At 38.2% G+C, this 13593-nt stretch overlaps 1 protein-coding gene across 1 annotated transcript in view; it reads left to right on the forward strand.

The window, feature by feature from the left end:
* The first annotated feature begins 513 nt into the window (after nt 1–513).
* il16 (interleukin 16) overlaps nt 514–13593 on the forward strand; it is a 62867-nt gene continuing 49787 nt past the window's right edge. The window contains 1 exon segment of the mRNA XM_031812398.1: nt 514–952. Within this exon segment, the coding sequence (XP_031668258.1) occupies nt 950–952 (3 nt within the window). The 5' untranslated portion in view covers nt 514–949.

Genomic DNA, 13593 nt, shown 5'->3' on the forward strand with positions numbered 1-13593 from the left:
GACTCTAACTTTCCCTCTGTCGGACTTTTCTGAGCATACGTTTCTCTAACCAGATCTACTCTATGCATATCTTTCCCTAACTAGAACTAGACTTTATAAAGTGGTTCCTGAAAGTAACATGTTGGCTATAGAGCGTCTATTCATCCTTAGAGACACGTAAAGTATACCCAAACAGACACTGGCTGACCCAACTACACACACACACAACCACACACACAATCCCCTCCCCAAACACACCCACACACAGTCGGTGAAGACTGCAGCATTGTGCGACACAGAGTAGGTGTGAGGTCAGACAGTACTAAGTGCTCCCTCTCTGGATTTGGCTCACAGGAACAGACCAATGATTTGGAGGACTGGAGCTCTGAGACAAGCTCTTGTGTCCTCTAGTCAGCTGGGAAAAGGAGGGAGGGCGGACGAGGAGGGAGAGAAGGGAAGGAGGCTAGGAGGGAGGGCGGTAGTTACAAATGCCCAATCTAACTCACTAAAACTCTGACCATGCTTTTAGAGAAATGTCAGATCTGCTCTGTGGAGGAGAGAAGTATTAAACAGAGGTAAACAGCTTAAGGTAAATATCCTTAGGCACAGATCTAGGATCAACTCTGATATCTAACAAAAACTGACCTCAGATCAGTGTCTAGAAGCAATGTCTTCCTACTTTGAGATCTCATCTGTCTCAGCATCTTTCTCTGGATTACTGGACAACTATAACTAACCCTGGGTTTGCCGGTGTTAACCCTTAGACAACTATTACTAACCTTGGGTTCGTTGGTGTTAACCCCTGGACAACTATAACTAACCTTGGGTTCGTTGGTGTTAACCCCTGGACAACTATAACTAACCCTGGGTTCGCTGGTGTTAACCCCTGGACAACTATAACTAACCCTGGGTTCGCTGGTGTTAACCCCTGGACAGCATGGCTGCTGTGGGAAAGAGATGATGATTGACTATGGTGAGTTTTTACCTCTCACGTTGTATACAAGGGTTGAATTGGAATATATTGATACTGTTCCCAAAATGTGTATTTTTCCATAATGATTTTTATGAATCAATTTCTATGAAATTCTTTGTTATTTACCGTACTAAGGTGGTGTAAATGTTTTCCCATTACCCAAATTCAATTGAATAACTCCTCAGTGGAAAGACAGATGTTGTCTGTTTTACAAAGAATATTAACAGAGAATACTGTCCATATCATATCGTAATTCACACAGCAATATCATATTGGTAATGTGTGATTCTTTAAGTTATGACTTAAGTCTATGTGATGAAGATACACAGGAAGAGCTTTGAATCTATTCCTCAGGAAGAGTTTGGAATCTATTCCTCAGGAAGAGTTTGGAATATATTACTCAGGAAGAGTTTGGAATCTATTCCTCAGGAAGAGTTTGGAATATATTACTCAGGAAGAGATTGGAATCTATTACTCAGGAAGGGTTTGGAATCTATTCCTCAGGAAGAGTTTGGAATATATTACTCAGGAAGAGTTTGGAATATATTACTCAGGAAGGGTTTGGAATCTATTACTCAGGAAGAGTTTGGAATCTATTCCTCAGGAAGAGTTTGGAATATATTACTCAGGAAGAGTTTGGAATCTATTACTCAGGAAGAGTTTGGAATCTATTACTCAGGAAGAGTTTGGAATCTATTACTCAGGAAGAGTTTGGAATCTATTCCTCAGGAAGAGTTTGGAATATATTACTCAGGAAGAGTTTGGAATCTATTCCTCAGGAAGAGTTTGGAATATATTACTCAGGAAGAGTTTGGAATCTATTCCACGGGGTCCTGGGATCCATAAAATACTTTGGATGATATTTTGCAACTATCAAAATTGGTTGCAGAGCAGTTCAATGGTGCACTTGTTGGCCTTGAGAGATGGATGTGTGCATACAATCATGCACACACGCACACACAGAAGCACGCACACACGCACACACACAGTCTTGTACAGCTAACCTTGTTGGGACACATAATTCAGTCACATTCAAAATCCTATTTTCCCTAATGCCTAACCCTAAACCTAACACTAACGCGTACTCTTACCCTAACCCTAACCCAAAAACTTAACCTTAACCCTAACCCTAAACCTAGCTCCTAACCCAGTTCGTCAGATTTATGTTTGTTTACTATTCTTGTGGACACACACACACACACACACACACACACACACACACACACACACACACACACACACACACACACACACACACACACACACACACACACACACACACACACACACACACACACACACACACACACTGAGTAGACCAATTATGCAACACTGTGTGTACAGCAGCTCGAAGACATATTTAAAAACACAAATAGCCAAGTGAATACAGGGGTGGATGGGCAAGGTTTCCTCTTGGCTAACACACAGAGACACATTACATTTTTGGCCGAAGAATGCTAGCCCATGCTAGCCACAGACTGGACACTGGTTATACACTGCATACTTAGCATTCCACATAAACACACAACACAACTTAAATTGACAGTTATCCAGATTGCATTTAAAGGAAAACTCCACCCAAAACTATATTTTGGTATTTGTTTCATTAGTCCATTGTTGATATTGTCCCAAAATGTCAGCAATAACCTTTTCAAGATATATAACTTTCAAAATCGTATCTTGAAAACTGTATTGCTGACATGCAAAACACTTTGGGACTATATTAACAATGGACTAATGAAACAAATACCAAAATATAGTTTTTGGGTGGAATTGTCCTTTAAGTAAACATCCAGAAATAATGACATTAAAGGGCTATCTAGGATTCCTACAACATCACAGTTTTAATAGTTGATCTGAGCTCATGGCATGTACTGGTTATATTCTTAAACAATCAATGGCTATTTATCATTCATTTAAAACTCAAAAATGGATGTGACAATCCTAGATTGCCCCTTTAAATGTGGAGTTCATTCTAATCCAACCAAATCCAGCGACAGGATCTGAATACATTCAGTATCCATGATTGAGTGACTTGACAGAAGGCACTGTAAAGTTATTGAAAATTAAACAATGTTATGTCCTTTAACCAAAGCTGCCCTCAGAAGGAAAAAAGACCTCATGTAAATACGGAACAACACACACTTTGTTTGCCTCCCTCGTCTGCAGAGGTCTCCCCCCCCCCCCCCCCCCCCCCTCTGAATCAGGTCCTATTGCACTCAGCAATGACAGCTCACCGCTGCAGCTTATGGGCAGAATATGTGTTTTCTAGTGAGCGCACACACACACACACACACACACACACACACACACACACACACACACACACACACACACACACACACACACACACACACACAGCTTCATATACAGCCCTCTCTTTCTTGCTCTCTCTCTTCCCCATCCAAAGTTCTGAAAACAGTGTTACTGCTGTGTCCCATTACATCAATAGACTTTATTCGTGTCAGAGGAAATTCCGAGTCACTCTGTAGTGCTGCTGTTCCATTGCTGGAAGAAGTGAACGTTTCTCCCTTAAGTCCTTTAAACAAGTGACCTTATACCAGAGGATTATACAAAACAGACCTATAAATACACACAGTCACCAACTCTGTGCCTGGCAAGGGCCTAGAAATATAATGACTGGCATGGGTTCACTCAATATGGCCACCGGTCCACCCATCATGGTACATTGACATTAAAGTCAATGTACCATGATGGGTGGACCGGTGGCCATATTGATGAGAAAGGCTCTTCTAGTTATTCTATTTCTATGGGCCTAATAGTGCCAAGTACTGGAGTATAGAACCGACTGAAAACCTGGCCAGTAGATGCTGAGTACCTATATACTATAATGAGATGTGTATATTGCTTTTTCCTAAATGCATTTCTGGCAATGTGCTTAACAATAACCTGGGCCTGACCCCTAAAGATATGATAGTAGACTAAGACTAACTACCTTGAAAGGAACCAAGATCTAAAGATCTTTGTTTGGCAGGTATACGTTAAAATAAAATTCTTACCAGTTTGTTATTAAGGCACATGAAAGATCACAAGAAGGAATTTCTGCAAAAAATGCATTTTGATGAAAACCCTTTTTTGAAAACTTTCAAATGACTGTCCTGTAAAGTAGTAACGTCAGGCATGCGCCCCGTTCGCGTGCTGCATCACATATGCCAACCTAGACCAGAGTCAATGTCGGCCCAGGCATGTCACTGCTGACACATCTACCCTGTAGACCTATTCTTTCACTTTGGTAAAGCCAATTGTCTGAAATCAAATAATGGAAAAGCCATTCATATCTACCTCGTGCACTAACTAATACCCTACCCTGAGTAGAAGTCAAGTCAACGGTCTAGAAGAGGAAAGTTGACCTTGAGCTTAAGCTGTGTCAGCATCAGTGTGTGTGTGTGTGTGTGTGAGTGTGTGTGTGTGGAGGGGGAAACGAAGACCCAATATGCATTGGCTCAGCATGAGAGAGACCTGTCAGTCAGTCAGGATTTCTTATAACATGTTATGTCATTGATATGACAGTCTTATGTATGACTGTCTTATGTAACCCTTATGACAGTCTTATGTATGACAGTCTTATGTATGACAGTCTTATGTATGACAGTCTTATGTAACCCTTATGACAGTCTTATGTATGACAGTCTTATGTATGACAGTCTTATGTATGACAGTCTTATGTAACCCTTATGACAGTCTTATGTATGACAGTCTTATGTATGACAGTCTTATGTAACCCTTATGACAGTCTTATGTTTGACAGTCTTATGTATGACAGTCTTATGTATGACAGTCTTATGTATGACAGTCTTATGTAACCCTTATGACAGTCTTATGTATGACAGTCTTATGTATGACAGTCTTATGTATGACAGTCTTATGTATGACAGTCTTATGTAACCCTTATGACAGTCTTATGTATGACAGTCTTATGTAACCCTTATGACAGTCTTATGTTTGACAGTCTTATGTATGACAGTCTTATGTATGACAGTCTTATGTAACCCTTATGACAGTCTTATGTATGACAGTCTTATGTATGACAGTCTTATGTAACCCTTATGACAGTCTTATGTATGACAGTCTTATGTAACCCTTATGACAGTCTTATGTATGACAGTCTTATGTAACCCTTATGACAGTCTTATGTATGACAGTCTTATGTAACCCTTATGACAGTCTTATGTATGACAGTCTTATGTAACCCTTATGACAGTCTTATGTATGACAGTCTTATGTAACCCTTATGGCAGTCTTATGTATGACAGTCTTATGTAACCCTTATGACAGTCTTATGTATGACAGTCTTATGTAACCCTTATGACAGTCTTATGTATGACAGTCTTATGTAACCCTTATGACAGTCTTATGTATGACAGTCTTATGTAACCCTTATGACAGTCTTATGTATGACAGTCTTATGTAACCCTTATGACAGTCTTATGTATGACAGTCTTATGTAACCCTTATGACAGTCTTATGTATGACAGTCTTATGTAACCCTTATGACAGTCTTATGTATGACAGTCTTATGTAACCCTTATGACAGTCTTATGTATGACAGTCTTATGTAACCCTTATGACAGTCTTATGTATGACAGTCTTATGTAACCCTTATGACAGTCTTATGTATGACAGTCTTATGTAACCCTTATGACAGTCTTATGTATGACAGTCTTATGTAACCCTTATGACAGTCTTATGTATGACAGTCTTATGTAACCCTTATGACAGTCTTATGTATGACAGTCTTATGTAACCCTTATGACAGTCTTATGTATGACAGTCTTATGTATGACAGTCTTATGTAACCCTTATGACACAGGGTTCATAAAGTCTTACCTTTCCATCTGTTTGTTAATACATTTTTTTACTTGTCATATTTTATTTATATTCTTGGGCATTATTGACAGGCGTTATTGACAGGCATTATTGACAGGCGTTATTGACAGGCATTACTGACAGGCGTTATTGACAGGCATTATTGACAGGCATTATTGACAGGCGTTATTGACAGGCATTATTGACAGGCATTATTGACAGGCATTATTGACAGGCATTATTGACAGGCGTTATTGACAGGCATTACTGACAGGCGTTATTGACAGGCATTATTGACAGGCATTATTGACAGGCGTTATTGACAGGCATTATTGACAGGCATTATTGACAGGCATTATTGACAGGCGTTATTGACAGGCGTTATTGACAGGCATTATTGACAGGCGTTATTGACAGGCGTTATTGACAGGCATTATTGACAGGCGTTATTGACAGGCGTTATTGACAGGCGTTATTGACAGGCATTATGTATAGGAATTATTGACAGACATTATGTATAGGCATTATTGACAGGCATTATGTATAGGCATTATTGACAGGCATTATGTATAGGAATTATTGACAGGCGTTATGTATAGGCATTATTGACAGGCATTATGTATAGGAATTATTGACAGGCATTATGTATAGGAATTATTGACAGGCGTTATGTATAGGCATTATTGACAGGCATTATGTATAGGAATTATTGACAGGCATTATGTATAGGAATTATTGACAGGCGTTATGTATAGGAATTATTGACAGGCGTTATGTATAGGCATTATTGACAGGCATTATGTATAGGAATTATTGACAGGCATTATGTATAGGAATTATTGACAGGCGTTATGTATAGGCATTATTGACAGACATTATGTATAGGCATTATTGACAGGCATTATGTATAGGAATTATTGACAGGCGTTATGTATAGGAATTATTGACAGGCGTTATGTATAGGCATTATTGACAGGCATTATGTATAGGAATTATTGACAGGCATTATGTATAGGAATTATTGACAGGCGTTATGTATAGGCATTATTGACAGGCATTATGTATAGGAATTATTGACAGGCGTTATGTATAGGAATTATTGACAGGCGTTATGTATAGGCATTATTGACAGGCATTATGTATAGGAATTATTGACAGGCATTATGTATAGGAATTATTGACAGGCGTTATGTATAGGAATTATTGACAGACATTATGTATAGGAATTATTGACAGGCATTATGTATAGGAATTATTGACAGGCGTTATGTATAGGAATTATTGACAGGCGTTATGTATAGGAATTATTGACAGGCGTTATGTATAGGAATTATTGACAGACATTATGTATAGGCATTATTGACAGGCATTATGTATAGGAATTATTGACAGGCATTATGTATAGGAATTATTGACAGGCGTTATGTATAGGAATTATTGACAGGCATTATGTATAGGAATTATTGACAGGCGTTATGTATAGGAATTATTGACAGGCATTATGTATAGGCATTATTGACAGGCGTTATGTATAGGAATTATTGACAGGCATTATGTATAGGAATTATTGACAGGCGTTATGTATAGGAATTATTGACAGGCATTATGTATAGGCATTATTGACAGGCGTTATGTATAGGAATTATTGACAGGCATTATGTATAGGAATTATTGACAGGCGTTATGTATAGGAATTATTGACAGGCGTTATGTATAGGAATTATTGACAGGCGTTATGTATAGGAATTATTGACAGGCATTATGTATAGGAATTATTGACAGGCATTATGTATAGGAATTATTGACAGGCATTATGTATAGGAATTATTGACAGGCGTTATGTATAGGAATTATTGACAGGCGTTATGTATAGGAATTATTGACAGGCGTTATGTATAGGAATTATTGACAGGCGTTATGTATAGGAATTATTGACAGGCGTTATGTATAGGAATTATTGACAGGCGTTATGTATAGGAATTATTGACAGGCGTTATGTATAGGAATTATTGACAGGCGTTATGTATAGGAATTATTGACAGGCGTTATGTATAGGAATTATTGACAGGCGTTATGTATAGGAATTATTGACAGGCGTTATGTATAGGAATTATTGACAGGCGTTATGTATAGGAATTATTGACAGGCATTATGTATAGGAATTATTGACAGGCGTTATGTATAGGAATTATTGACAGGCATTATGTATAGGAATTATTGACAGGCATTATGTATAGGAATTATTGACAGGCATTATGTATAGGAATTATTGACAGGCGTTATGTATAGGAATTATTGACAGGCATTATGTATAGGAATTATTGACAGGCGTTATGTATAGGAATTATTGACAGGCATTATGTATAGGAATTATTGACAGGCATTATGTATAGGAATTATTGACAGGCATTATGTATAGGAATTATTGACAGGCATTATGTATAGGAATTATTGACAGGCATTATTGACAGGCGTTATGTATAGGAATTATTGACAGGCGTTATTGACAGGCGTTATGTATAGGAATTATTGACAGGCATTATTGACAGGCGTTATGTATAGGAATTATTGACAGGCGTTATTGACAGGCGTTATGTATAGGAATTATTGACAGGCATTATTGACAGGCGTTATGTATAGGAATTATTGACAGGCATTATTGACAGGCGTTATGTATAGGAATTATTGACAGGCATTATTGACAGGCGTTATGTATAGGAATTATTGACAGGCGTTATTGACAGGCGTTATGTATAGGAATTATTGACAGGCATTATTGACAGGCGTTATGTATAGGAATTATTGACAGGCATTATTGACAGGCGTTATGTATAGGAATTATTGACAGGCATTATTGACAGGCGTTATGTATAGGAATTATTGACAGGCATTATGTATAGGAATTATTGACAGGCGTTATGTATAGGAATTATTGACAGGCATTATGTATAGGAATTATTGACAGGCGTTATGTATAGGAATTATTGACAGGCATTATGTATAGGAATTATTGACAGGCATTATGTATAGGAATTATTGACAGGCATTATGTATAGGAATTATTGACAGGCATTATGTATAGGAATTATTGACAGGCATTATTGACAGGCGTTATGTATAGGAATTATTGACAGGCGTTATTGACAGGCGTTATGTATAGGAATTATTGACAGGCATTATTGACAGGCGTTATGTATAGGAATTATTGACAGGCGTTATTGACAGGCGTTATGTATAGGAATTATTGACAGGCATTATTGACAGGCGTTATGTATAGGAATTATTGACAGGCATTATTGACAGGCGTTATGTATAGGAATTATTGACAGGCATTATTGACAGGCGTTATGTATAGGAATTATTGACAGGCGTTATTGACAGGCGTTATGTATAGGAATTATTGACAGGCATTATTGACAGGCGTTATGTATAGGAATTATTGACAGGCATTATTGACAGGCGTTATGTATAGGAATTATTGACAGGCATTATTGACAGGCGTTATGTATAGGAATTATTGACAGGCGTTATGTATAGGAATTATTGACAGGCATTATTGACAGGCATTATTGACAGGCATTATTGACAGGCATTATTGACAGGCGTTATGTATAGGAATTATTGACAGGCATTATTGACAGGCGTTATGTATAGGAATTATTGACAGGCGTTATGTATAGGAATTATTGACAGGCATTATTGACAGGCGTTATGTATAGGAATTATTGACAGGCGTTATGTATAGGAATTATTGACAGGCGTTATGTATAGGAATTATTGACAGGCGTTATGTATAGGAATTATTGACAGGCGTTATGTATAGGAATTATTGACAGGCGTTATGTATAGGAATTATTGACAGCGTTATTGACAGGCGTTATGTATAGGAATTATTGACAGGCATTATTGACAGGCGTTATGTATAGGAATTATTGACAGGCATTATTGACAGGCGTTATGTATAGGAATTATTGACAGGCATTATTGACAGGCGTTTTATAGGAATTATGACAGGCTTATGTATAGGAATTATTGACAGGCGTTATGTATAGGAATTATTGACAGGCATTATTGACAGGCGTTATGTATAGGAATTATTGACAGGCGTTATGTATAGGAATTATTGACAGGCGTTATGTATAGGAATTATTGACAGGCGTTATGTATAGGAATTATTGACAGGCGTTATGTATAGGAATTATTGACAGGCGTTATGTATAGGAATTATTGACAGGCGTTATGTATAGGAATTATTGACAGGCGTTATGTATAGGAATTATTGACAGGCGTTATGTATAGGAATTATTGACAGGCGTTATGTATAGGAATTATTGACAGGCGTTATGTATAGGAATTATTGACAGGCGTTATGTATAGGAATTATTGACAGGCGTTATGTATAGGAATTATTGACAGGCGTTATGTATAGGAATTATTGACAGGCGTTATGTATAGGAATTATTGACAGGCGTTATGTATAGGAATTATTGACAGGCGTTATGTATAGGAATTATTGACAGGCGTTATGTATAGGAATTATTGACAGGCGTTATGTATAGGAATTATTGACAGGCGTTATGTATAGGAATTATTGACAGGCGTTATTAAGGAATTATTGACAGGCATTATTGACAGGCATTATTGACAGGCATTATTGACAGACATTATTTATAGGCATTATTGACATGCATTATTTACAGGCATTATTGACAGGCATTATTGACAGACATTATTTATAGGCATTATTGACATGCATTATTTACAGGCATTATTTATAGGCATTATTGACATGCATTATTTACAGGCATTATTGACATGCATTATTTATAGGCATTATTGACATGCATTATTTACAGGCATTATTCATAGGCATTATTTACAGGCATTATTGACAGGCATTATTTACAGGCATTATTGACAGGCATTGTTGGCATGCATTATTGACAGGCATTATTTACAGGCATTATTGACATGCATTATTTACAGGCATTATTGACAGGCATTATTGACCGGCATTATTTACAGGTATTATTTACAGGCATTATTGACCGGCATTGTTAACAGGCATTTATTACAGGCATTATTGCAGAGAATTGCTCTCTCTCCAGATGACTCCATGGAATGATTTACATTCCAAGCTGTCTGGTTTCTTTCATTATTGCAGTTGGTCCATGAATGAAGTGTTTTGTAAATGATCTAGTTTACTGGGCTAGGAACATTGAGTACTCAATGTTATTTTGAGGCGGCACTGATAGCCGTTTACTGGGCTGGGAACATTGAGTACCCAATGTTATTTTGAGACCGCACTGATAGCCGTTTACTGGGCTGGGAACATTGAGTACCCAATGTTATTTTGAGGTGGCACTGATAGCCGTTTACTGGGCTGGGAACATTGAGTACCCAATGTTATTTTGAGACCGCACTGATAGCCATTTACTGGGCTGGGAACATTGAGTACCCAATGTTATTTTGAGGTGGCACTGATAGCCGTTTACTGGGCTGGGAACATTGAGTACCCAATGTTATTTTGAGGTGGCACTGATAGCCGTTTACTGGGCTGGGAACATTGAGTACCCAATGTTATTTTGAAGTGGCACTGATAGCCATTTTTATTGGTTGTGTGACACCATCAGAACAACAACCAACCAATCATGCGTACTTTCATGTCTCCCGATGAATGAGGGGATTCTACTTATGCCCTGGGCCTGCCCTGGGGTGAACCGGGTTAGCGTTGATTACATTCGTTCTGGAACCAGGATCACTCCTGGACATGAGCCAGGTGCCCCGTTTTGGCCGACCGCAAAGTTGTCTCGAAACAAAAGTGGCGAAGGTTAAGCAGGTGGAGTGATGAGTAGGATTCTGAGTTTTTACATGAAGACGGGTTTGCTTTTGATAAAAAGGCTTTATCTGCTTCCCAATGAAAACTAGTTACAAGAAATCTAACATAGATTTGATGGAAAAAAGATGTTTCTGAACGATGCATCATGCTGCCTTGTTGACAACATGACCGAGCAGCGCAGATTACGGTTGGATTTAAGAAGGGAGCTCCTTCCTCACAGCTTTTCCCCATTCATGTCACAGGCCATAGCCCGGTGGACTTAATCAAACTCCCTCAAAGAATGCTGAATAATGTTGATTGATTTTTGAAGAGGCAATGCTTTCAGAAGAGTCACACATGCTCAACAACCTTTCTCACCCCCCTCAAACATATAAAACTACAATCATTTGTCATGGGATGCCCCTTCTCTGGCTGTAAACCGGTGGTAGAGACGTGAGATTACAGTTTATGTCAGGACTTCACATGACAGTCAACAGCAAACAACACAATGAAGAGAAAGGGTCTGTACATGATAGTCAACAGCAAACAACACAATTCAGAGAAATGGTCTGTACATGACAGTCAACAGCAAACAACACAATTCAGAGAAATGGGCTGTACATGACAGTCAACAGCAAACAACACAATGAAGAGAAAGGGTCTGTACATGACAGTCAACAGCAAACAACACAATGAAGAGAAAGGGTCTGTACATGATAGTCAACAGCAAACAACACAATTCAGAGAAATGGTCTGTACATGACAGTCAACAGCAAACAACACAATTCAGAGAAATGGTCTGTACATGACAGTCAACAGCAAACAACATAATACAGAGAAAGGGTCTGTACATGACAGTCAACAGCAAACAACATAGAAAGTGTCTGTACATGACAGTCAACAGCAGAGAAAGAGTCTGTACATGACAGTCAACAGCAAACAACACAATTCAGAGAAATGGTCTGTACATGACAGTCAACAGCAAACAACATAGAAAGTGTCTGTACATGACAGTCAACAGCAGAGAAATGGTCTGTACATGACAGTCAACAGCAAACAACATAGAAAGTGTCTGTACATGACAGTCAACAGCAGAGAAAGAGTCTGTACATGACAGTCAACAGCAAACAACACAATACAGAGAAAGGGTCTGTTTATGGCAGTCAACAGCAAACAACACAATACAGAGAAAGGGTCTGTACATGACAGTCAACAGCAAACAACACAATGCAGATAAAGGGTCTGTTTATGGCAGTCAACAGTAAACAACACAATACAGAGAAAGGGTCTGTACATGACAGTCAACAGCAAACAGCACAATACAGAGAAAGGGTCTGTTTATGGCAGTCAACAGCAAACAACACAATACAGAGAAAGGGTCTGTACATGACAGTCAACAGCAAACAACACAATGCAGATAAAGGGTCTGTTTATGGCAGTCAACAGTAAACAACACAATACAGAGCAAAGCATGACAGTGGGGTTGTATTACTGTTGGTAAAGTAAATAAGTAAGTAAGCAGCCCATAGGGCAGGAGCATAGATATCCCTTAACCTAAAATATATGATTATAAATACAGTTGATACAGGTTATATAGACATTTTCTGTATAAATAGCCTCTAAAATATATAAAAACAGACCATAACTGTCTCAGAGGGGTTAAATGTGGAAGTCAGATTTCAGTTGAATACATTCTGACTAGGTATCCACCTTTCCCTTTCAATGTTTGTTTTCTTGGAAAGCTGTTGTAATAAACTTTGTTATAATATGATACAGTGTCAGTATTTGTTGCATTTACAACTTGTCTCAGTACTACCATCAACTGATTTCAGCCAGGGTATGGCTGAGGACTGACAGCATTTACAACTTGTCTCAGTACTACCATCAACTGATTTCAGCCAGGGTATGGCTGAGGACTGACAGCATTTACAACTTGTCTCAGTACTATCATCAACTGATTTCAGCCAGGGTATGGCTGAGGACTGACAGCATTTAC

The sequence above is a fragment of the Oncorhynchus kisutch genome, unplaced genomic scaffold, assembly GCF_002021735.2.
Source record: "Oncorhynchus kisutch isolate 150728-3 unplaced genomic scaffold, Okis_V2 Okis03b-Okis08b_hom, whole genome shotgun sequence".
Taxonomy (NCBI): Eukaryota; Metazoa; Chordata; class Actinopteri; order Salmoniformes; family Salmonidae; genus Oncorhynchus; species Oncorhynchus kisutch.